Source organism: Salvelinus fontinalis, chromosome 9 (genome assembly GCF_029448725.1).
Source record: "Salvelinus fontinalis isolate EN_2023a chromosome 9, ASM2944872v1, whole genome shotgun sequence".
Lineage (NCBI taxonomy): Eukaryota > Metazoa > Chordata > Actinopteri > Salmoniformes > Salmonidae > Salvelinus > Salvelinus fontinalis.
This window is the reverse complement of record NC_074673.1, coordinates 48,684,862-48,711,412: the sequence shown is the minus strand read 5'-3', so window position 1 is coordinate 48,711,412 and position 26,551 is coordinate 48,684,862. Positions and strand designations below refer to the sequence as shown.

The 26,551-nt window shown below is 44.5% G+C and overlaps 1 protein-coding gene across 1 annotated transcript in view; it reads right to left on the bottom strand.

Annotated features, from left to right (window-relative positions):
* LOC129862730 (cadherin EGF LAG seven-pass G-type receptor 1-like) overlaps window positions 1-26,551 on the bottom strand; it is an 80,915-nt gene that overhangs the window by 7,349 nt on the left and 47,015 nt on the right. The window contains exons 3-25 of the mRNA XM_055934644.1: window positions 24,605-24,827; window positions 23,432-23,547; window positions 22,740-22,828; window positions 13,268-13,425; window positions 12,532-12,695; window positions 12,301-12,426; window positions 10,828-10,994; window positions 10,380-10,565; window positions 10,114-10,227; window positions 9,837-10,011; window positions 9,576-9,717; window positions 9,040-9,160; window positions 8,735-8,918; window positions 8,530-8,631; window positions 8,186-8,280; window positions 7,867-8,076; window positions 6,696-6,879; window positions 6,371-6,520; window positions 5,925-6,165; window positions 4,935-5,102; window positions 2,958-3,084; window positions 2,651-2,851; window positions 1,974-2,148 (exon numbers count right to left, since the gene is read on the bottom strand). Coding sequence (XP_055790619.1) covers window positions 1,974-2,148; window positions 2,651-2,851; window positions 2,958-3,084; window positions 4,935-5,102; window positions 5,925-6,165; window positions 6,371-6,520; window positions 6,696-6,879; window positions 7,867-8,076; window positions 8,186-8,280; window positions 8,530-8,631; window positions 8,735-8,918; window positions 9,040-9,160; window positions 9,576-9,717; window positions 9,837-10,011; window positions 10,114-10,227; window positions 10,380-10,565; window positions 10,828-10,994; window positions 12,301-12,426; window positions 12,532-12,695; window positions 13,268-13,425; window positions 22,740-22,828; window positions 23,432-23,547; window positions 24,605-24,827 — 3,618 coding nt within the window. The remainder of the gene's footprint in view (window positions 1-1,973; window positions 2,149-2,650; window positions 2,852-2,957; window positions 3,085-4,934; window positions 5,103-5,924; window positions 6,166-6,370; window positions 6,521-6,695; window positions 6,880-7,866; window positions 8,077-8,185; window positions 8,281-8,529; window positions 8,632-8,734; window positions 8,919-9,039; window positions 9,161-9,575; window positions 9,718-9,836; window positions 10,012-10,113; window positions 10,228-10,379; window positions 10,566-10,827; window positions 10,995-12,300; window positions 12,427-12,531; window positions 12,696-13,267; window positions 13,426-22,739; window positions 22,829-23,431; window positions 23,548-24,604; window positions 24,828-26,551) is intronic.

Genomic DNA, 26,551 nt, shown 5'->3' with positions numbered 1-26,551 from the left:
CAGTTAGTCAATTCATTTTGAATTCCTGTCAATTCAGGAACTACACTGAAATTCAAATTCCCTTCAATGCTTTTCAAATAGGAAAATGTGGAAATCGAATTTGGTTTTGTTTCTGAATTGACTGGATTTTTTGGGGAATTGACAACAAACCTGGCTTGAACAGTAGAGTGCCTTCAGAAAGTATTCATACCCTCGACTTATTCCACATTGTTTGTGTTATAGATTTTACACACAGTACCACACAAAGAGAGTGAAAACATATTTTCATACATTTTTTCAGATTTATTGAAAATGAAATACAGAAATATCTAATTTAAATATTTACACTCCTGAGTCAATAAATGTTTGAATCATCTTTGTCAGGGATTACAGCTGGGAGTGCTTCTGGGTAAGTCTCTAAGAGATTTCTACACCTGGATTGTACAATATTTGCACAGTATTCTTAAAAACATTCTTCACGTTCTGTCAAGTTGATCATTGCTAGACAGCCATTTTCAAGTCTTGCCATAGATTTTCAAGCCGATTTAAGTCAAAACTGTAACAAGACAACTCAGGAACATTCAATGTCCTCTTGGTAAGCAACTCCAGTGTATATTTGGCCTTGTGTTTTAGGTTATTGCCCTGCTGAAAGATGAATTTCTCTCCCAGTGTCTGTTGGAAAGCAGACTGAACCAGGTTTTCCTTTAGGATTTGGTCTGTGCTTAGCTCTATTCCATTTCTTTTTATCATAAAAAACTCCCTAGTCCTTGCCGATGACAAGCATTCCCATATCAGGATGCAGCCAAGCCACCACCATGTTTGAAAATATGTAAAGTGGAACGTCGTGTTGGATTTGCCCCAAACATAACACTTTGTCTTCAGGACATAGATTATTTCTTTGTTACATTTTTGTCAGTTTTACTTTAGTACCTTATCGCAAACAGTATGCATGAAATTGAATATTTTTATTCTGTAGAGGCTTCATTTTCACTCTGTCATTTAGTTTAGTTAGTATTGTGGAGTAACTACAATGTTGTTGATCCATTCTCAGTTTTCTCCTATCACAGACATTAAACTGTAACTGTTTTAAAGTCACAATTGGCCTCATGGTGAAATCCCTGAGTGGTTGTCATCTTCTCCGGCAACTGAATTAGGAAGGACGCCTGTATCTTTACAGTGACTGGGTTTATTGATAGTGTAATTAATAACTTAACCATGCTCAATGGGATATTCAATGTCCGTTTTTTAAAATATTTAAAAAAAATCTACCATTAGGTTCCCTTCTTTGTGAGGCATTTGAAAACCTCCCTGGGCTCAACTTTCACTGGTGACATCGCATTTGAAAACCTCCCTGGTCTTTGTGGTTGAATCTGTGTTTGAAATTCCCTTCTTGACTGAGGGACCTTACATTATATAATTGTTATCTGGAGAACAGAGATGAGGTAGTCATTCAAAAATCACGTTAAACACCATTATTGCAACTTATTCTGTGACTAGTTAAGCACATGTATACTCCTGAACTAATTGAAGCTTGCCATAACAAAGGGGTTGAATACTTATTGTCTCAAGACATTTCAGGCTTTCATTTTTAGTTAATTTGTAAAAATGCCTAAAACATAATTCCACTTTGACATTATGGGATATTGTGTGTAGGTAAATGACACAAAATCTAAATGTTATCCATTTTAAATTCAGGCTGTAACACAACAAAATGTGGGAAAAGTCCAGGGATGTGGTTACTTTCGGTATGTTGTTTCCATGCATCTGTGTCCCTCTCTGTCTTTGTGTGCATAAATGAGCGGGAAGGTATTTGTTTGCATGCGTGTCTGTGTGTCTGTGTGTCTGTGTGTCTGTCTGTCTGTCTGTCTGTCTGTCTGTCTGTCTGTCTGTCTGTCTGTCTGTCTGTCTGTCTGTCTGTCTGTGTGCGTGCGTGCGTGCATGTGTGTGTCGGTGGGGAGTGTGTGTGAGAGAGAGAGTGTGTGCATCTCACTCACTGGTGATAATAGCAGGAATGCCCCAGCCAATGGCATAGTAGAATCTCATGTGGCCATGGTTGATGTTGCGGATCTCAGTCAGCATGCGGTAGATGTGAAGTCCCTCCACGAACATCCAGGCAAATGTACACATGTAGGAGTAGTGCAGCAGGATGGCTACCACTGTACACATGAACTGAGGGACAGAGAGGTTGGGAAAGATGATTAAAGCCCCCGTTTTAAAATAAATCTGTGTCAGTTGGGCCGTCTGTGAAATAAGTTCAGTAACTTCTAATCTATAACAACAGAACACAATGTGATCGCTAAGGCAAACTCCACACATTGACAGACAGAAACAGAACTATTATTATCCAAGATAAAGCCACTAAGATGCTCAGGCACAGCCAATACAGTCACTACCATTAAAAGACATATGCATTTCAAAGTTGTGGAGGGGAGAGGAGACCCAAGGCTAGCTCTGTAGCCTTCCTCTTGGAAATCCTCAATTTGTCGACAAATGGAGTTTGTCCATTTGTAATATATTGGTTTACAGCACAATGCTGTAAACCAATATATTACAGTAGAGACTAAGTTTTATCCTGCAGGTATAGCAATAAGTGGAGAGTCTATAACAAAGCAAGAAGACAAAGAGAGAGTGTTTTTGGGGTGTGCCTCAGGGTCGTGTGCTAGGCCCTCACCACATTCTCAGTCTGGTTGATTCCGAAGAGGAAGACGAGCTCAGAGAGGAAGATGGACACCACCAGGTTTTTGTGGATGCTGTGGAGGTTGGAGCGGAGCTTCCGGAGGATGGCCAGGAGGAGGAAGGTGATGAGAAGGGCCACTAGTGATGCTGACACAGTGGTGTAGGTGATGATCTTCAGGGGTAGGACCTCCCCATGCTGAGGAGGTAAACACAGAATAGGACGTAAAATCAAATTATCCAAGTTATAAAATAATAACATTAAAGCTGTCCTAGTGTGTGTGGTAGAGGGCTCAGGGCGGTACCTCTCTTTTGGAGATGTCCATGAGCACAGCAGAGCTGGACATGTGACTGCACTGGCAGCTGATGTGAGTGCTGTTCCTGAACACAAGCTCACACCCCTTGGCAGACCAGCCTCCCATTCCTTGAACCCTGGACCCAAAATAGAGATTGTTGGGTATGATTTTTTTCATTTTCAACAGAATCTAGCTAAACTCCATTCTAAACCTATGATACAGTGGTTCTTCCTGTAAAAGTTGCGTCATACTGCAGGACACCTTGCGGGCTGCCGCAGAATTCTATGGCACGTTGTTGAAGTGTCAGCCATTGTTGCCATTAATGCTAGTTTGACCACCAGAGGGCATCTTTGAGAAGCATTTGACAGTCTTTAATTTTGGCTGTACAAGAGAATTTAAAACATTGTTTTGTAAGAACATGATATATGGAATTGATTTTAAGATATGTAGCTTAATTATTTTGATCTCTCTCTCTCTCTCTCTCTCTCTCTCTCTCTCTCTCTCTCTCTCTCTCTCTCTCTCTCTCTCTCTCTCTCTCTCTCTCTCTCTCTCTCTCTCTCTCTCTCTCTCTCTCTCTCTCTCTCTCTCTCTCTCTCTCTCTCTCTCTCTCTCTCTCTCTCTCTCTCTCTCTCTCTCTCTCTCTCTCTCTCTCTCTCTCTCTCTCTCAATGCTCGGCTATGAAAAGCCAACTGGCATTTACTCCTAAGGTGCTGACCGGTTGCACCCTCTATAACCACTGTTTATATTATTTGACCCTGCTGGTCATCTATGAATGTTTGAACAGTTTAAAAATGATCTAGCCTTTAATCTCCAACCAATTTGGATTGAAGTATAACTTTTGTATGACTGACGCCTTTAGTGAGAGGTCTAATGCTTTAATATTGAATCATTTCTGCCCTCTGAATTCATATTCGTTATATAAATAGGCCCATGTGCACCTTCACCAGATGAACCGCAGTGTGTCAGCTAAAGCGATTTAATTCATGAATGCATAAAAAAAACCATGTCAGCCTTTAAATGCTTTATTAACCAAATGTTTAAAGTGCGTGTGGGCGACGGAGAGAACGCATTTGACTGTTAGCGCTTTCAGGAGGAACGGAAAATTGCTTGTCAATTCATAAACCATGTGCCATCGAAAATCTCTTCCCAACTATTTTGCAATCTATATGGCTCTCGGCCAATAATTACATTTAGAGGATTGGAGGATTCTAAATGAATATCTAAGGGTCATTTTTCGTTGGGGCTAATCTGGAAAATGACATGCGCAAGAGATGGTGGTAATATTCTTCCTTTTAGAGACTATAATACATGGCATCCAGGTCAGGATAACCAAAACATTTCTTTATTAAAGACTCAGAAAGAATGTTGGTACTTATTTATTTTGATCCAAAGACATGAAGGAGTGAGTCACTCAGCTTTATGTAGGCGCCGAGGCTATATGACTGCGCCATCAACTTGACTATTTAGCAGACATCACTTGCTTATATTTATATTCAGTCAACCCATATATCTTAAGAATATCATGGAATCTAATTGAACATGATCATTTCTCTTAGAATAGAAACCTGTGTAACAACAGTTTTAGTAAGTAATATGCTACAGTCCAGTTACAGCTTCTTCTGACCCCAAAAATAAGTGTTTTTCAGGGGGTGCGCATGCAAGACAGAGGAATAGCAATTCTTACACTATTGTTCTAAATTCAATCACCTTCATCCTCATCATTCAGTTTATTAAAATGAAATGTTGAAGTCGTGCACAATTATCACTTTCTATTTGGTTTACGTCACCCGTTCGTTGTCAGGTAGAGACACATTAGGACTTGGGACCTAAAAGCATCATCAGTGCTCCAACTCCCACTTGCGCTGTTCTGGAGCAATGAAGCAGTGACGCAGGGTACCGTACTCAACCACAAATGACCTCGGAGTCTCAAAACGTCTAATTGAGGAACCACTGAATAAGAGCATTGATAGATATACTAATCCTTACGCGATGGAATGATTCCAGTAGACACAGACAGGTTTGGTCCTCTCCTCTGTCTCCAGTAGTCTGTATTCCAGGGTGATGGGTTGTGCAAGAGGAATGGTGAAGGGTACCCTCTCACTGTAAACCACCGTGCTCACAATTGGGGTGTTGATGACGGGCCGGTTGGGGAGTCTGAACACACACACACACACACACACACACACACACACACACACACACACACACACACACACACACACACACACACACACACACACACACAGGCGACATGTTTGTTTACATTGACTGTCGTCATCCAAAATACATTCTTATCGAGAATGACTTACCGTAAGGTTCTGGTTACAACTGTGAGGCAGGACAAGAGGATTAAAAACATCTACCACAATGAAAACTAGTCCAAAACAAAGGACACACAGTAACCCCCCCCCCCCCTTTTGTACACTGCTGTTACTCACTGTTTATTATCTATGCATAGTCACTTCACCCCTACCTACATGTACAAATGACCTCAACTAACCCCCGCACAATTACTCGGTAACGGTACCCCCCTGTACATAGCTTCATTATTGTTATTCTTATTGTGTTACTTTTTATTATTACTTTTATATTTTAGTATACTTGGTAAATATTTTCTTAACTCTTCTTGAACTGCACTGATGGTTAAGGGCTTGCAAGTAAGCCTTTCACGGTAAGGTCTACACTTGTTGTTTTTGGCGCATGTGACAAATAAAGTTTGATTTGATTTGACTAACAGCACTAAAAGCATGATAGAATTGAACCTCCTTGTACACACACAACTGCATTAACGCACACACATTCTACCCAAGGGAACTGTCAAGGAAAGAACAGTTGTTTATATGTGTATGGCGAAGTGCATCGCATGTTGTATACACGGCACTGTGTAAGATCTTTGAATTATACATTAGACAGCATATGTTAAAGACAACCAACTTGTTTTATGTGGTAAGACTGAGGAGGAAATGTAAGAAGTACCTTAGGCTCCTCCGATCAATGTCGTAGCTTTCAGGCAGGAGCTGTCCCAGGGTCCTATAGATGATCACCACGGCAATAGGGAGAGGGCCTGGGACCTCAGCGTGACGCTTCTTCTTGGCAGACGCCTGGTGACCGACAGTGGAGGATTCAGTGGACTCAGTCTGGACAGGGGCGGCGTCTGTTGCTGTTGCTATGGGGTCGTCTGTGGTTGTTGCTTCTCTGGCTGGTGCTGTGGAGACTGCTGTAAGGATATTATGACAATAAATGAATGAATGAAATCAATCAATCACACACACACACATAAAACCACTACCAGACTGGTTGAAGAACTTGACAAACGGTTGACGCAGTACAACAGCTCAGACTTAATTCATGGACTATTACGTTATGAAGGCTGCATAGCGAACCACGAAATGTCCATGCCGTATCCACTCCTTCAAGCCTACCTTCAACCTCCACTGGCTGCTCGTGCTGTGTTGGGAACTCTGGGAAGCGGACGGAGGACTCCATCTCTTTTGGATAGGCCTGGATCTCTTGGAAACGCGGGATGTTTGTCTGTTCTGGATTGGACGGGTCCAAGTAATCTGCAGAAACAACTGTGAGCACACAGAGAGAGTGAGAATGGTTGTTAATTATGCTTGTCACACACCAGAGGTATTGGTGGTACAGTAGGCTATTTTAGGTTATGAAACATTACTTTGCATGAATTAGTCATGCAAATCAGGTTACTGCAAGAAGATAATTGTGTCGTTGCACTGCAGGTGGACTCACTCATGTTTTCCGTGACAACAGTGAAGGGTTTCAGGTAGGTCTTCCTCATGTTTTGGGCCAGGGTTTGGGCGTACTCCTCAAAGCTATGCAGAAGTAGGGCCGTGCCATCTTCGGAACGCTGGATCTGCTCCCAGTGCCCCTTGTTAGCAGGGTCCAGGATGGCACTGCCAGCTCGGACCATGTTCTAGAATATTGACACACATTAGTCATCCACCTACGGCATATCTATACTATGCAATACTCTGCATTCACCGATGTCACACCGTGCCATACCGATTAGTATGGTATCCTTCCAGCATACATCAGCGACAAACAGAATCCATAATCTGTATCATATATCCCAAATGAAGCATGTGAAATCAATGCCAACAGAACAGAGTGAAAGGACGAAAGAAAACAAAAGAAGGAAAGGCGAGCTGCCCTATAAAGGAAGGGGGGTCACTGTACAGACATCATCTCATAACATCACCTGTGCAATCTGGCCCCACGCCCAACCACCCCTGGGGAACTACTACTCCCAAGTCACCCATTGGGCCAATCACTCAATAAGCTCCACTCTGATTGGTCCTTGACCCCCTAAACCGTTCCAGCTGCACCTTCTGGTATCTAACACACCCTAATGCGCTGGGGCTGGTGCCAAGAATGCACACAGTTAGCCGTTAGCGTCCAGCATGGGCATGGCCTTAATAAAGCTCATAGAGAACATGCTAATCATTGCACTGTATTACTTCCACATAATAGGCTCTGGATCACATTCCCTATAGGGGGAGAAATATCCAACTGGGAAAACAGACTCTTAGGAAACCGGTACCAGCTATAAGCAGGATTTGGGGAAACTATAAGTTACTTAAAGCTAACAGGATCCGTAAGCAGTTGAGCTATGTTACCGAACAATGTGGGTCATTCTTTCAACTCAAAGCGAGTCTCCGAAACTGTGGTGTGAGAGGAAATTAGGGTGGATGTATGATCGAGAGCTTGAGGGTATGTGAGGGTATATTTCTATGAGTTCATATGAGTTCCTGATGTCAACAAAAAGAGTTGGGTTGCTGAGGCCAAAGGATTTCTAATCCTGTCTACCTTCTTATTTCACCTCCAACATCATTTTGAGAGTTGAGGAAGTGCACTACATGGCGTATTCAACACTAGTTGAAGCATGTTTCTAGCGGCCCACCTCATGGAAGTGGACGTCTCTTGTGGCGGCCATGTCGAAGCCCAGCTGCTGGCTCTCGTACTGCAGCAGGCGGGTCAGGACGCTGTAGGCCGTCTTCACGTCGTTGCCCTGGAGGGCCGCTGTGCGGTTGGTGGCGCTCCGCAGCATGCTGGCCATGCCCTTTGACCTCTCTCCGTCCATCCTGGAGCTGTTGAGATGCAGCTCCTCGTCCTGAAGGTGAGAGGTCAGGGAGACGTCAGACAGGTGTCTCGATGTTAAAGGAGGGTTTTAATCTCCATGGGACTTCCTGGTTTGAATAAAAGGTTAAACCAAGACATACCTCTTTTTTCAGCTGAGAGAAGGTGAGAGAGGTGCAATTGAAGAGATCGGGAGGCAGCCAGCCATTCTCGTCGCTGCAGTGGCGGATGGCCGTGCCTAATGGGGAGAAGCGAGGGTGAGACAGGGATGGAGGGGAGGAGAAAGAAAGGGGGTGGAGAGAAGGGTAAGGAAGAAGACCGATCGTGAAGATTCTCTGTTGACCTCTTGCTTCTTGACTGACACGATGAGGAAATCAACAACAACAACAACAACAGTATAAACATTATAAAGTCTGGGAAAATTCCAGTGAAGTCTATGTAATTCCAATACATTTTTTCCCATTCTGAAAAGGCTTGTTGTGCTTACCAGTGGATCCCCTGGGACACTTCATTGCAGCGGGTTGTCCAAACTGGGTCGTTGGCCACCAGATCCCTGCATCAAAGGCTTTGGGACAGCCCTCATACACAACTAGTGAAAAGAGAACAACCAAGCAGAAACTATCTTAGATCAGAAATTGAATGAATGAGTTAGTGAGATGCTACGAGAGCTTCCAGGTCATAGATTGCCTTACCCACGCACCCGCTGGAGGTGACCTCAGCGAAGGGGTTGTCACAACGGTTGCACTGGCGCCCGATCACGCCCGTCCTGCACTGACACTGGCCCGTGTGGGGGTGGCAGGAGCGTGACATGGCGCCAAGCTGGAAACACTCGCACGGGTAGCAGGTGTCCCTTCCCCCGGGCCGGTAGTAGTTATCCTGAGGGCAGGAGAGAGCATAAACTAAGCATACAACTCAGGAGGAAATGGGGATAGCTAGCCAACATGCCCAAATTGGACTTCGACAGGAGGGACTAAGTATGGTAAATACTTTTCAGTACCTTACAGTGACACTCCCCAGTGGTCTTGTTGCAGTCTCGGTAGAACCCTTTGCTGACATCACAGTTACATGGGCCACAGATAGGGTTCCCCCACCAGCCGCGAGCACAAGGTAGGTTGGCTCTGGAGAACAACAGAACAAGGTGTTATTCCCCTTGAACCCAGCTTATCATAGCAAGTAAGGATGGATGAATGGAAACCGTGAGCAAATCACAAGGGACTTGGAATGCTAAGCCAATGCCAAAACTACTATAAAGCTGTTTGACACCAACCAATACCAAAGCCAAGGGGCAGCAATTAACAAAACCAGATTACTGCAGATGTTGATGGAAGGTGCTGAGTGGTACAGTAGAGGTTAAGTGGAGTTACTGCGGTAAGCTTGGAAACTATGTAAATCGCTTCAAGAACATGGCACAAACATCAGAACCAGCACCAATTCACATCTCAAGGTGAGTTAAAAAAAGGAAACTAAAAAGCACCGCCAAACTAAAAAAACGAAACTGGCCTTAGATCAGTTTCTAGGGATCTCAGTACTCACTTGTTCTGGCAGTACTGCCCGTAGGAATTGTGGCCACACTGGCAACCGTAGCCGTGGGGGGAGCTGGGCTGGTGGACGCAGGTGGACACATGCTGACAGGGGTTCAGGAGACACGCGTCCACACAGTCACTCCCGAAGTATCCTGGGGGGGGGGACATGAATAGGTATATTTCCTGATGAAAAATGTGTGTGATTGCTTCAGTTTTCTACAGGTATATTTTAATGGTAGTGAAAAGGGTCTTGTCCGGGGGGGGGGCTTACCGGGGTGGCACACACAGGTGTGTGAGCCCCAGTTGTCGGTGCAGCGGCTGTGCTCGGGGCAGGAGCTAGCGGTGCAGGGGTTAGTCACCTTACAACCCTCCTCCACCCGGATCTTCTGACCCTGACGCATGTTAATATTAGCCAGGTTGGTGGAAGTCTCGCCCATCCGCACGCCCTGGCAACGCAGGAGAGGGAAGGACCATCAGTCTTGTATTGTCGTAGAATGATTTTGCTTTCCAAAAATGAGTATATCATAGACAAATGATGTGAGGCTCACCTGCATGCAGCCCTTGAGTCCGTTCTGGACCATCCCATCCTTCTTCATCAGGCCCCCCACAAACAGACTCCTCAGCCTCAGGCCTGGCAGCTCATTGCCTATCTCCACTGACCTCTGTGAAAGGCACCCACACATAAAACACTATTACAGAGACCATGTGTATTGTGTATCATATTACACTTGATAATACACACATTAAATTCACAAACAAGTACAGAACAGAAAACTACACACAAATACAGTGCTGCCAATCAGTCAGCGAGTACCTGGAACATGCCGTAGTTTAGTGACACCAGGGCCATGTATTTGATGTCCTTCCCGTCTTTGATACTCTTCAGCTCCACCAGGACGTGGTGCCACTCCCCGTCGTTCACCCTGACCTGAGGGAAGTCCAGCAGGGCAACCCGCTTCACCCCCAGGAACACCTGGAAACGCACGTGTTTGCCGCTGATCTGGAGTCAGGGAGAGAGGGAGATGTTGGGGGGGGGGGGGGGGCAGATGGAAGGCAAAGAACCGAGAGAGAGAGAGAGAGAGACAGGATGGCAGGAGAGAAAATCGGGGGAGAAAATAGAGAGCGAGAGAGAGAAAGAGAACACGATGTTTAGTAATTTAACACCAGAATATTAGCGTAACTTTATAATGGCATTAGCTTTGCCTTTTACTTTGATAACATGGAGGCACTGTATGGAGTCTGTACTGCTCCACTCCACTCACCAGGATGTGTATCTTGGAGAAGTCTCCAGCGTTGGCCTGCAGCAGGGTGCCAGAGCTCTGCCTGGTCCTGAACATCAGACCCATGTACCAGGGCACGGCAATGGTTACCTCTGGCTCGCGCCACCACACCAGGGCTTGGCCGTCAAAGTGCTGAGGGGATGGCATGACTGGAGGAAGGGAAACAGATAGGGAGACTTCAGTTGGAGAACCAAATAGATTAAGAGGAAAACAAGTACAATTTTACTTCATCACAAAACGACATTGATAATACCACATGAGAGGCTAGATTGACTAGGCCCGTTCTAGGCCTTGTTCCAAAAATCTGGGTAAACCCTGACCACAAAGCCATTGTAACATATCCAGGGGCTATCATTACCATACAGGTAGCTACTCTGTGTGTTTGGTCTTGTAGAGGATGAGCTCAGAAGTAAACGTTGTGGATAGAGTCTGTACTTGTTTATCGCTTCCCCTACAACCACAGCCGAGCCTTCTACAGGAAATGGTGATTAATACTTGTGCGCGTGTGTGCTTAAATGGGGATTAATATGGGTGTGATTCACATTCATGCTATTGTTCATTACACATACTGTACATACACGCAAATCATAAGTATCAGTCTCATAAGAACACAGATTTAGGTGGGATTGAGAAACACGCAACACTCACAGTTAGCTGTATTTTATAGCCTGAGACATATGGAGACAAACCCGCCAGGTCATGGGTTGCAACAGTGTTTACACCCCCTGTGCCCTTTTTGAGGTACTTCTATGAATTAGGTCAGCTTTCCGAAAACATAAAGCCATCAGAGATTTCCTTTTCCTGATAACATGATTTGCGTCAGAAAAGTGGAAAGCATTGGCTCACAGTGTGCCTTACGTTCTGACCACGGCGCTCTCGTCGCGTGTGCGAGCGCTGCAAAAATAAATGTATACGTACATGTTATTCAATCGTTGCACCCACAGTGCTCGCTCGTGTCTGCGTAGCCAGGCGCTAAAATAGAACTGTACCACTGCACCATATGCTTCTGGGTAATAATCAGTTCACCAATGAGATGTGGTGTGGCCCTGGACCAAGTGTAAATACAGTAATTTTGAAATGCATCCTTCCTTCCGTCCTTGTTTCCTTGAGGATAGGTATGACTTCTATCAATCAGGCCAATTGAGATGTGTGATTACCTCAAGCCGGCCGGGACAGAAGGATGCAGTATTCCAACAGGGCCAGGGTTAGGGTCAGTGTGTGTGTGGAATGTAGGAATGTCGAGATTGACAGGAAACTTGGCCACATTGACCTCTACTGTCTGTTTCCTCACCGCTAGCCTTGTGGAGCGTGGCTGCGACATTTCATTTTGAACTCAATGAATTATGAGACACACAGTAAAACACATACTCACAGGGTACATGCATACACACACGTACAGGGAACCCCCCCCCCCCAAATATACCCAATACACGCACTTTTCCTAAAATCCTTTACCTTGTTCACAGTTCTTCCCTCCGTAGCCTAGGGGACAGTCACAGGAGTACGTGCTCCACTTGTTCACACACATTCCTCCGTTCAGACACACACTTTTAGTGCAGAAGTCCTTCTTGGCTGTGCACCCTGAATACAGGCATATAATTATCAGAGGCATCAATAGAGACAAAAATAGAAATAAAGATGTTGAAATATCAATATTATATCATATATGTGAGTATTAGCACAGACCTGCGGCCGTGCCGTTGTTGGCCACATAACTGGCCATATCCACAGTCTTGCTGTCTATGGTCAGGTCTCTCATGCAGCCCACAAAGTCTCGGTTCCGGACGGGGAAATCCTCCGGCAGGTTGGGAACGCCACCCAGGAGTAGGGGACCGGTGAGGTCCAGGGACCTAGAGATGGACAACATAGAACAAACATCACCTGCGTATGATTCTGGATCGAGAGTCAAGGACATTGGGTATGAGCACGATTTGAGTGACATTGCAGTGCACCAGCCACACTAGAATATTGAAATGAACATTCCACACAAAACCAAAGGCAGAGAGAGAGGCTGGTCAAGCCACTTACAACTACTTAACCCTTGCATTAAAAGCTTTACTGTTTAGTGTGACCTATGCTGGCGTAACTGACACTCAACACAAGTTGTGAAAATGCACCACAGGCATATAATAAACTGCTCTCTATTGTGAAGTCTTGTGATATAAAAACTCGTCCAAAGCAGGGGACAGACTTACATTTGAATAAAAAACAGATTTAGATATGAGGATTTGCATAAGAATAAATATGTTTTTAAACAAAATACTTATACTGATGTAGGTTTTATGTCTGCTGTATAGGAAGATGTAACACGGAAAAACAAATGGCAATTGCTGTCACAACTTTCTACTTGCAGTGCATGATGGGTGAATAGCTAAGCTTGGCTTGACAGGTGGCTGGATACACCCTTTGAGACTGCACTCACTTCTTCTGTCCTGTCTGCATGCCCTGGGCGGCACAAGAGTAATTCCCGATCTGGCCACCAAAGCGAATCGCCATGGCGATGTCACAGTCGTCCACGGCAACGACTGCCACCTTCTCATCTGATGGTCCGTGAGGAAAGCCAAGGCGACCAATGTTGGGCTGGAAAGAGAAGGGAGGTCACATGACATTTAAGGTGACAGCAGCTACTAAACTAAGGCACGAATATCCAGTGAGAAAATGTGGGCTTTCAGCCATACAATTGAGGTACCATACGTCAGCGTAGCCTAGTGGTTAGAGCAGTGGACTTGTAACCGAAAGGCTGCAAGATTGAATCCCTGAGCTGAAAAAGTGAATATCTGTCGTTCAGCCCCTGAACACAGCCTAGGAATAACCCACCGTTCCTAGGCCGTCATTGAAAATAAGAATTGTTCTTAACTGACTTGCCTTGTAAAATACTGTATGTACTGGAAGGTGAATAGCTTCTCGATGTATAATGAAGGAGGTCATAGTTTGATATACTGACCTTTTGATTCATGTGCATCACGGAGGCACACAGGTTTCTTATTTATTTAAAGCACATGACTGTGGATAGCAGACCTGTGGGCTCAAACCCAGTATGAAGAGGATGCTATCGCTCAGTGAAACTGATGTAGCATTGATTGTCTGAGCCTAATTGAATTATGGGAGCGGGACACTGGTACGTGAAGAGATACCATAGACTGAGAACGGCATTTTGTGTCAAACCCTCCCCCGGGGCCACAGTTTCCACCAAGCGGCAATAACAATTGTAGATATTGTCAGCAACTGTCAGTGTTAAACCCACTGCAACTCATCTCACGGCTCTGCCCTTTTATAAGCTATTAACACCACATTCACATTTTCCACCTAGTTGTCCCCAAACGGCGTCAAGTTCGGTGACCTTCTTTCCCCTCACTGTGGATCTGTGCAGATAAGGTATCTGTATGGGGTCGATTCCGACTTAGGAAAGGCATAAATTCCTACGCACGTTATTACTACACACTTCTCAGTATTTGGTATTCAGACTAACCTATTCAGTCACGTAAAGTGCTCTGAATGTGTGGCTACATTCAATCGCTGAAACCCTCCCACTTGCTGGCCAACAGGTTTTCTCATTGAGCTTTCATTCAATAGGGTTTTCAGTACATTTATCTTAAGCCATCCATTAAAAACCTCTTCAGGATCAGTGAGTCCCCCATGGGACGGTTGAGCTAACGTAGGCTAATGCGATTAGCATGAGGTTGTTAGTAGCAAGAAAATAAACTTCAGTTTATTTAGTAAATACTTTAACACTTATTTTTTCTTAAAACTGCATTGTTGGTTAAGGGCTTGTGAGTAAGCATTTCACTGTTGTATTCTGCACATGTGACAAATACAATTTTCTTTGATGTTGGATTTTTAATTGATTAAACTAGGCAAGTCAGTTTAAAAAATTCTTATTTTCAATGAATGAAAACCACATTTTAAAAGGACTCTATTTTGTTCTATTCATGTAATTGGGTTAACTGCCTGTTCAGGGGCAGAACGACAGATTTGTACCTTATCAGCTCGGGGATTTGAACTTGCAACCTTTCTGGTTACTAGTCCAACGCTCTAACCACTAGGCTACCCTGCCGGCACAATGATGCTTAGTGTACATGGAATTATAATAACGAGAATAGCGTTCAATAGTAAGCTATACCCTCGTCTGTTGACTGCACTAACCATGGAACTGTGTGAAGACACGGCCAAGTATTGAGCCATGCATCAGGTTCAAACTGTTATGGCTTGGTCTGCGCTCCGCACCATAGCGATATTATCAACTGTTACTAATGATCCTCAGCCACAACCACACGGCTGTGACGGCATTTACAGAGGAAGCAAATGAAGGTCAACTAAATGTAATGCAATGGAATGATAATGTAAGCTATACCAACTGAAGGAAACGAACAGTAAATTGGCAGTTGAATATGTGTGGTTATTAGGCCTACTGACGGTTGATACTGATAGTGGCTAATATTTAAAATGATAGAAATAGGAAACAGAGAAAGTCGGGTTAGCTTCTAATTAAGACATTCAAGAGTGCCCATCCCTGCAAGTTAAAAGGCTGTACAATATACATTTTGCATAATGGCACTGCGTTTCATAAACTTTACTGTGGGAAAGTTGAAATGCTCAGTTTGCTGCCATATGACTGGTTTCACATTTGTCTCCAGCGATTATAAGGTAAAATAGATCTAAAAAAGTGTAATGTATATTTACAATTCTAATGATCCAAACGGATATTAATTGAACTACTTCTTATCAAGTTGTACGTTACAGTGCATGGAGAACGATGTTCTTCCTACCGGGAATTTGTTTTGGCGCATTTGTAGACACACCACACATTCATTTATCCCATCTCCACCTCAAACTAATAGCGGGTGAACAGCATGCTATTATTTATATTTATTGCTTAAATTTAAGGTCAGAATATGCGTAGAGAGAAAAGTGCATAAAAAGGGAATTACGTTATTTCACGCCAGCTTAACTCGGGTCAGAATTGGCTCCTATGTGAATACATCTGTATGAGTGTGTATCTGTCAGTGTGTGCATAGGTGTTTGAATGTGTGAGTCTGGACCATTGATCTCCTTCCTGTGGGGATGTGATAGTGCAGGGAGGATGACCAGTGGATGCCACTGAAGGTGTGACAACAGGAAGAGGTACAATATGGTGGGAGCAGAGATAGTGGAACAAACCATTTCTGTATGGACCTCGATTTGTGCACGGGTGCATTGTCATGCTGAAACAGCAAAGGGCCTTCCCCGAATTGTTGCCATAAAGTTGGAACCAACAGAATCGTCTAGAATGTCATTGTATGCTGTAGCGTTAAGATTTCCCTTCACTGGAACTAAGGGGCCCGAACCATGAAAAACAGCCCCAGACCATTATTCCTCCTCCACCAAACGTTACAGTTGGCACCATGCATTGGGGCAGGTAGCGTTTTCCTTGCATCCGCCAAACCCAGTTTCGTCCGTTGGACTGTCAGATGGTGAAGCGTGGTTCATAACTCCAGAGAACCCGTTTCCACTGCTCCAAAGAGCAATGGACGCGAGCTTTACACCACTCCAGCCGACGCTTGGTATTGCTTGTTGCTCGGCTTCCGATGAACAGTTTTTGTGCTGACATTGCTTCCAGAGGCAGTTTGGAACTTGGAAGTGAGTGTTGCAACTGAGGACAGATGATTTTTATGCGCTACGCGCTTCAGCACTCTGCGGTCCCATCCTATGAGCTTGTGTGGCCTACCACTTCACGGGTGAGCCTTTGTTGCTCCTAGACGTTTCCACTTCAATAACAGCACTTACAGTTGACTGGGGCAGCTCTAGCAGGGCAGAAATTTGATGAACTGACTTGTTGGAAAGGTGGCATCCTATGACAGTGCCACGTAGAAAGTTACTGAGCTCTTCAGGAAGGCCATTCTACCTCCAATGTTTGTCTATGGAGATTGCATGGCTTTGTGCTCAATTTTATACATCTGTCAGCAATTGATGTGGCTGATATAGCAAATCTACTTATTTGAAGGGGTATACACATACTTTTGTATATAGTGTGTAGAAAAACTACCAAAAGAGTATTACGAGATACTCCTTGATATTGCCATATTTAGGCCGTATTCTATTCACATTATGCCACCACATGTCACGACTTCCGCCGAAGTCGGTCCCTCTCCTAGTTCGGGCGGCGTTTGGCGGTCGATGTCACCGGCCTTCTAGCCATCGCCGATCCACCTTTCATTTTCCATTGGATTTGTCTTGTCTTCCCTCACACCTGGTTTCAATTCCATCATTACATGTTGTGTATTTAACCCTCTGTTCCCCCCATGTCCTTGTCCGGAATTGTTTCTTGTAGTGCTTGTGTACGTTATGCTGGTGTGTAACGGGTTTAGTTTGACCCATTCATTGATTGTTCTGTTTACGGTGGTTTTTATGTTGATTAAACGACACCGTTGTAAATCAGTTTCCGCTGTCCTGTGCCTGACTTCTCTGCCGCCAGTACGCACCCCGTTACACCATATCAAGGTCAACAATAGGAACACAGTGACACTTGTTCCCCTCTCTTTTCCACACCTTCTGAACACTCGTAAATCCACAGAGATAATTCAAGTGTGTTCCAAGTTCCTGTTCTCTAGGAAAGCCAAAGTCCAAAACAAATATTTTAGCATGTCTTCTCCAAAATGTGTCAAATGAGGTGAATAAGGACATTCCAAACCGTGTGTGTATGTACATGTGTGCGTGTGTCTGCATATGTGCGCTCATGTGTGTGCTGGTAATGCAGATGGTGCATGCCAAGGCTGTGAAGGCCAGGATGTACTAGACAAAACAACTAGCTGCTATATTCCTCTCTAGTACTAAGAGTGACAGGGTAAGTTAAGGTTAACTTACCACAGCTGCGGGCAATTGTTATTTGATACAACATATGAAGTTCACAAACTATGACGCCTATGAGAACAAGGGGCAGTGCAGTCAGACATTAGACAAAGTATATGTTTAGATTTCCTCTCAGTGAACACCAACACTGGTTATACTTGTTGGGGTACTTGACTTATTACATGATTGCACAACCTTTGACCCTGGCAAAGGGGAGGTGGTGGCCTGCAACATGGAGGTCAAGAAACCATGACCTGGTTTCTTGTGTGAGTAAGGCATTCCAGAGCCCTCTGGCTCTAGGTACATCATGCCCTCTCTCTACATAACCCCAGGCCTGGCTTTACCTGGCCTCTCTCTCACCAACCCTCCCTGATTATCTGATCCCAGACTCTATTGCTTATCTCCCCATGCCACAAGCCACAAGCCAATCGGAATGTATTCAGACCCCTTGACTTTTTCCACTTTCTGTTACGTTACAGCCTTATTATAATTGATTAAAAAAAAACATTTTCCCAATCAATCTACACACAATACCCTATAATGACAAAGCAAAAACAGTTTTTTATGAATTGTTGCAAATGTAATAACAATAAAAAACTGAAATTAGTATTCAGACCCTTTACTCAGTACTTTGTTGAAGCACCTTTGGCAGCGATTACAGCCTCGAGTCTTCTTGGGTATGACGCTACAAGCTTTGCACACCTGTATTTGGAAAGTTTTTCCCATTCTTCTCTGCAGATCCTCTTAAACTCTGTCAGGTTGGATGGGGAGCGTCGCTGCACAGCTATTTTCAGGTCTCTCCAGAGATGTTCGATCGGGTTCAAGTCTGGGCTCTGGCTGGGTCACTCGAGGACATTCAGAGACTTGTCCCGAAGCCACTCCTGAGTTGTCTTAGCTGTGTGGTTAGGATTGTTGTCCTGTTGGAAGGTGAACCTTTGCCCCAGTCTGAGATCCTGGGCGCTCTGGAGCAGGATTTCATCAAGGATCTTTCTGTACTTTGCTAGATTCATATTTTTCTCGATCCTGACTACTTTCCCAGTCCCTGCCACTGAAAAACATTCCCACAGCATGATGCTGCCACCCCCATGTTTCACCGTAGGGATGGAGCCAGGTTTCCTCGAGACGTGACCTTGGCAGTCAATCTTGGTTTCATCAGACCAAAGAATATTGTTTCTCATGGTCTGAGAGTCCTGGCCACTCTACCATAAAGGCCTGATTGGTGGAGAACTGCAGAGGGCTGTCCTTCTGAAAGGTTCTCCCATCTCCACAGAGGAACTGGAGCTCTGTCAGATGAACCATCAGGTTCTTGGTCACCTCCCTGACCAAGGCCCTTCTCTTCCGATTGCTTAGTTTGGACGGGCGGTCAGTTCTAGAAAGAGTGTTGGTGGTTCCAAACTTCTTCCATTTAAGAATGATGGAGGCCACTGTGTTCTTGGGACCTTCAATTCTGCAGAAATGTTTTGGTACCCTTCCCCAGATCTGTGCCTCGACACAATCCTGTCTTGGAGCTCTACAGACTTCATGGCTTGGTTTTTGCTCTGACATGCACTGTCAAATCAAAATCAAATCAAATCAAATGTCACATACAAATGGTTAGCAGATGTTATTGCGAGTGTAGCGAAATGCTTGTGCTTCTAGTATCCAACAGTGCAGCAATATCTAACAAGTAATATCTTACAATTCAACTGTGGGACCTTATATAGACAGGTGTGACCCTAATACTTTCCGAATGCACTGCACATACTGTATCTGTACGAGCATGAGCCTGACCCTAGGCAAACCCTGTGGCACAGTATCTCAATAGGGGTTTCAATCAACTTTACAGATATATCAGAATGTCTTTCTACAAACAAATGGCTCAATGTTCGAAGCAGAAGTTAAACTAGCCTAACTAGAGCAGTCTGTAGATAACTACCAGATAAGAGGCTGTTTGGGTGTGAATTGATGTATTGTGGTTATTAATTAATACCCTTCCCCCCCTAGCCTGGTTTCTTGCTGTGTTATCCTGTGACAATGAGGGCAGCTGAGGGAGTACTTTACCCCTCAATTCATATTCACCCCCCGTGGAGCCACATAAACACTGTCCGGTCCTCCCCTGTGGGGTCATTCTCCTACTGACAATTAATGGCTTGGGGTCCCACTACGACACCAGCCATCACCTATTTACTCTGTCATACACCACCAAGTCCTGGCTGGGTCAATCTACTGCTAGAACTGATATTGTCCCCCGTAGGATTTTGAAATATCATCATTGATCGGGAAAGAGGACTAACTGTGGTTTGGTTTGAAACTTCCATTGAGTACCTTGATTCAGAGTTTTCTTTGTGACTATCCTGCAGAACTTGAAATATTTGCTCTATCCCCAACCCCCCTTCCTCTCCACATACAGTGCATTCAGAAAGTATTCAGACCCCTTCAGTTTTTACACATTTTGTTACGTTACAGCCTTATTCTAAAATGGATGAATTGTTTTCCCCTCATCAATCTACACACAATGCCCCATAATGACAAAATGAAAAACGTTTTTTAGAAATTATAGCAAATGTATACAAACATAAAAATACATACCTTATTTACATAAGTATTCAGACCCTTTGCTATGAGACTCAAAAAAATTGAGCTCAGGTGCTTTCTGTCTCCAATGATCATCCTTGAGATGTTTCGACAACTTGATTGTAGTCCACCTGTGTTTAATTCAATTGATTGGACATGATTTGGAAAGGCACACACCTGTCTAGATGAGGTCCCACAGTTGACAGTGCATGTCAGAGCAAAAACCAAGCCATGAGGTCGAAGGAATTGTCTGTAGAGCTCCGAGACAAGACTGTGTCGAAACACAGATCTGGGGAAGGGTACCAAAAATTGTTTGCAGCAGAAGGTCCCCAAGAACAGAGTGGCCTCCGTCATTCTTAAATGGAAGAAGTGTGAGGAACAAGCAAATGCATGTAGTACCCAGAAACAAATAAAATTTGTTTTGCGTTGGGGTGAACCCATTTTATGTCAGTTTATGTGTATAAGGATAAAATAATGGATGTATTCACCAAAATTTTGAAATCCTTCTCCCCTGATGAATTAATTTAAAATGTTGGTGAAAAACATCTATTATCACCTCCCTTGGTCAGGGAGGTGACCAAGAACCAGATGGTCACTCTGTCAGAGCTCCAGAGTTCCTCTGTGTAGATGGGAGAACCTTCCAGAAGGACAACCCTCTCTGCAGCATTCCACCAATCAGGCCTTTATGGTAGTGGCCAGACGGAAGCCACTCCTCAGTAAAAGGCACATGACAGCCCACTTGGAGTTTGCCAAAAGGCACCTAATGGACTCTTAGACCATGAAAATATTCAGCAAGATTCTCTGCTGATGAAACCAAAATGTAACTCTGGCTTGATTGCCAAGGTCACGTCTGGAGGAAACCTGGCACCATCCCTACGGTGAAACATGGTGGTGGCAGCATCATGCTGTGGGGATGTTTTTCAGCTGCAGGGACTGGGAGACTAGTCAGGATCGAGGGAAAGGCAAACTGAGCAAAGTACAGAGAGATCCTTGATGAAAACCTGCTCCAGAGCGCTCAGGACCTCAGACTGGAACGAAGGTTCATCATCCAACAGGACAACAACCCTAAGCACACAGCCAAGACAACGCAGGAGTGGGACACGTTTCTGAATGTTCCTGAGTGGCCCAGCCAGAGCCTGGACCTGAACCTGATCGAACATCTCTGGAGAAACCTGAAAAAAGCTATGCAGCGACGCTCCCCATCCAACCTGGCAGAGCTTGAGAGGAAATGCATAGAAGAATGGAAGAAACTCCCCAAATACAGGTGTGCCAAGCTTGTAGCGTTGTACCCGAGGCTGTAATTGCTGCCAAAGGTGCTTCAACATAGTATAGAGTAAACGGTCTGAATACTTATGTAAATGTCATATTTCCGTTGTTTATTTGTAACAATTGTGCAAACATTTATAAAGACCTGTTTTTCCTTTGTCATTATGAGGTATTGTGTGTAGATTCATCAAAAACGATTTAATCAATTTTAGAATAAGGCTGTAACGTAACAAGTAGGGGTACCCTAGTGCATTCTTACATAACTGTATTGTTTTCAAAAGCTGTCACGCCCTGGCCATAGAGAGGCTTTTATTCTCTATTTTGGTTAGGCCAGGGTGTGACTAGGGTGGGCATTCTAGTTTCTTTATTTCTATGTTTTCTATTTCTTTGTGTTTGGCTGGGTGTGGTTCTCAATCAGAGGCAGCTGTCTATCGTTGTCTCTGATTGAGAACCATACTTAACCATACTTAGGCTGCCCTTTTTTCCACCTGTCTTTGTGGGAGGTTGACTTTGTTTATGGCACATAGCCTTTAGCTTCACGGTTTGTTTTGTAGTGCTTACTGTTTTGTTCGGCGTCTTTTTCAAATAAAAGGAAAATGTAGGCTCACCACGTTGCACCTTGGTCCAGTTCTTTTCACGGCCGTGACAAAAGCTAACCAAAGCTTAAAAGTTTCATATATCTTTCAAGGGACAGGTCTCTCAGTGGGCGACCACAATAATTCGCATAGAAGGCCCTGGGTCCAGAAATAGTTATATGTTGAGATTTTCCTGTTTAGTTACACAGGCCTAATCCAGATTGTCTTTCGAAACAATAGTACAATGCTCAAATAGAATCTCAATAATCCCTTCTCTTGTCTTTGTGAATACGACGGCCTCAACTTAACTCATCCCTGAGCTTCAAAACGCCCCAAACAAAGACTAGTTTGTCTGTTCCCATGACAATCCTTTAAAAATCTGAACTCTGTATGGAGTTGGGGGGGTGGGGGGATAGTATGGGTTCCCTACTTGAATGACCTTTGACCTGTTAGATTGAGGCCTGTAGGCTTATGAGGGCACTTCATTTGGGTTCATAATATCCTTATCCTACTGGTGCCCTAGTATCCTACTGGTTCCCAAACTATTGACCCCTCCCTATCTCTCTCCCCCACCCCAACCCACCACACGCCTCACCACTTATCCTTCGGACAGGGACATGCATCATTCTATTACGTTCTGAAGAGAGGCTCCACATATCCAGGAAGCGCGCTTACCTTGTTGTAGTAGTGTAGCTGTACTCTATGCCACTGGCCATCACTGACCCCACCTAGGACAAAGGGTGATACTGTGGTTTTGACTTCTCCTACAGGGAAGGAAATAGGATATAGGAAACAGGAAAGTGTTTAATCGACATGGAATCCACTCCAACTGAGTTTGGCCATTTTCATAGATACTTCCTCTCAGGATGTTCACTCTATCTCACTTCTCATTCTTTCTCTAAAAGTCACAAACCTGAGTCTGTGTTTTACAAAATGGCAGCCCTGTCACTTGGTTTGGTATAAAGCTGAGGGATTGGGCTGGGGAAGACTAAGAAAAACACAACCTTTTGGACCTCTGAGGAGGTCTTTCAATCTCGATGCTACTCATCCAGAACACAATTATAGTTTAATGGTTACTGATTGTTTTTTTAGGATGATCCCTCCATGGCATGAATTCCCTGCCAAACTCAACACACTAACACTAGGTGAACTGCACGATCACTGTTTAACCTCCATTTTCCCAGGTATTTGAGGGTTGGCTGCATAAACTTTGACCCCTCCCTCAGCTGGTTAGAACCTCCCTGTTAATGAGATTTTGTATTTCACAGAGAGGGGGGTAGGAGAGAGAAGTGAAGCGGAGAGAAGCAAAGGGAACAGAGGAAATTGAAGTCTGGGCCATCTCTTCTCTGAACCCTGTATGTGCTCACCTGCTGAGAAGGTGAGCTGGATTTGTTCCTCGATGATCTCTAAGGCGATGAAGTCGTGCTTCTCGTTGAACCGTCCGTTATAAAGTAGCAGGACATTCCTCTCTCTGGTGGCAAACCTGCAAGTCATACAGAACCAAAGGTCACTTTGATTGTACAGCACAGTATATTATCAGCAGATAAAGGCTATGAAGAGGAGGGGAACATGCACAGGAGAGCTTTTTAATGGAGGCATTTAATTAGTCCACAAAGTGTGGTTATATCTCTTGAGGTAACGCGAGAACAATATCAGTTGTGTGCGGGGAGGGGGGAGACATTGAGAGACAAATTAACCGAGGAAATGAGGGACAATAAGAGAGAAAAGGGAAAATGGAAAGAATAATCATATTGGACGATGGACAATGAGAGGAGCAAAAGGGATTTGGAAAATGACGTAGGGAAGGAGGACTGGTGTGGACAGACATAGAACCAGGGCTAGTACTAGGAGCCATGCCGCTGTGTGTCATTAACCCTGTGGCACTTAGCGGGTATGGGCACAGGAGTCAGAAGCCACATGGCACAGGGCATCGTGACAGGAAACCATGATCAACAAAGCCAAAGGTCACTCTGGCTCCATGCATCCCTTCCTGTTTTTACCTTTGCCAGGGAACGTGAGCTGGACGCTAGAAAGAGATGTTTCACTGCAGCCTTTACATATCCCACATCACCCCAGGCAGGGCAGCAGGCGCAATCAAACTCTCAAAGGATTTGAAAGAAAATGTATACTCTTTGAACCCAGATCCGCATCTAACTACTGGATCAAACGGCTTGCTCTTCCTTCGCGATACAGAACGCAAATGTCATGGCTGACGTAGCAGCCCTGTGATTCAGCACTTCTGTGATTTGAGGTTCAGACGTGCCTAAACATGTCCTGTTGGTGAGACAAAGACGAAGGGGCGCTGCTTATTTGTATCGCCATGGATACAGCCATTACTGCTTATTACAAAGGTGTTGTATATGTATCCAGACATGGCGTGAGATGTGTATCATTTGGGTGTGGATAGATGGCTCAGTACTCTGTCAAGAAAAAACTACAGGTGAGAGAACCAGAGGAAGACACAAATGTACACCCACCAGAAAAAGCCACTCGTACACACGTTGTTATACAGACGTTATAAGATACATAGGTGTACTCACATGAAGGACACTGTGAAGTGGAACCTCTGTCGTAGCCCTCTGAACGTGATGAAGGACAGGCCGGGGAAGCTGCGGGTGCTCATCTCACAGTAAGGCTTCTGGTACTCCCCCGGGGGGCACTGGCACACAAAGCCCCCCACCAGGAGATCCACACACCTGGCCCCGTTCTGACACACCCCCGGGATGCATCGGCCAGAGCGGGAGTTCACCTCACAATGCTCACCTGTAGGAAGGGAAGAACAGTACCGGTGGGCAGAAATATCTGCTGGGTATATCCTCTAGAGAGGAAAGAACTGTCTGGAGAAAGACAAAAGTTGGGGTAGGTGTGAAAGCAGTTACACATGTTCTCCTTTAAATCCTCCATTCAGGCTTTTATGTTATGAAGTGTCCAGGACGAAGCCCCCCAAGTATGTTTTTTGTGAACAAGCTGAAACCAGGCAGGTTCACAGGGGACACAATCCATCTTACAAGTTCAAATCCATTACCACACAACCTACAAGCTAGTCTGCATGGACAGAGAGAGGGCAGCGGAGGCTCAACCCCCCTTCACAAGCATGTCAAAACACTGTGTATTGTAACAGCTATGCTCTGTGACCCACACTGACACTGGCTCTTCCACTGGAAGCAAACGGCTTGTGGCATAATGACAACAGGACAATGGAGTGTATTTGGCCCAAGCAGCAGGCCATCTCGGTGGTCTGTAAGACACCTGTCACGACCCACCAGCCATCCACCCTGATACAGTCCTGTCTCGTTAACTAGACCTGAGATGTGTTCCGGTGATGACAGCTTTCAAATGGACGCTGATGTCAGTAGTGATTTTAACTCAGGGGTGCTTTCCCTAACAGCTTGGGGTGACCACTAAGGGTCACATACTGAGCAGAAAGAAAGCTGTCAATTCAAAAATAAGGAAAGGATGATGTATGGTTACATAATGTATTGCATAATCAGGCTTATATATTGACGAGACAGAGAAGATAGACAGGAAGACTAGATAAATGTCTGCGGAAAGTGTGGTGGGATTATATCACCCTTTAAGAGCCAACATACATATTATGAAAGAGATGCACGAAGGAGTCAAGAGATGATTTTCCCACTGGTCACAAGGAATGTGCCACGATCATATCTATGTCCAGCTCATAGTGTGGGGTATTGTGTGTCGCAAAAATGACACTGACAAGATCTGGATAAAGAGAACACCTATGATTTACAGCGCAAGGAATTCCAGCGGGTAATGACCCAACTGCAAGACAGATAATCTCCGGTTTGGAGGGAATTACGAGGGATCTTTTTCCCGAAAGTGTGAGAAACCTGAGACAGGCACTGTCAGGTCTACCGTCATCACCTCCATTATGACTTGAGACTACCTGGAGCTGGTCAAGAGCCTTCAAAGCATAGACGGCTAGAGTTTGATTAACAAGTAATAGTCTCTCTGCAGAATCGGGGTTTTGGCTGTGGGCCATGTCTTTAATATAGTGGGCATATTTAGCTCTATAGGGTCTGTGAAAGCAGATGAAAGGTACTGATGGGGGTAGGCACATTTCTATCTCATGAAGCTGGTTGGGAGAATGCCAAGAGAATGCAAAGCTTTCATCAAGGCAAAGGGTGGCTACTTTGAAGAATCTCAAATATAATATACAGTCGGAAGTTTACATACACTTAGGTTGGAGTCATTAAAACTCGTTTTTCAACCATTTCACAAATTTGTTGTTAACAAACTATAGTTTTGGCAAGTCGTTTAGGACATCTACTTTGTGCATGACACAAGACATTTTTCCAACAATTGTTTACAGACAGATTATTTCACTTATAATTCACTGTATCACAATTCCAGTGGGTCAGAAGTTCACATACACTAAGTTGACTGTGCCTTTAAACAGCTTGGAAAATTCCAGAAAATGATGTCATGGCTTTAGAAGCTTCTGATAGGCTATTTGACACAATTTG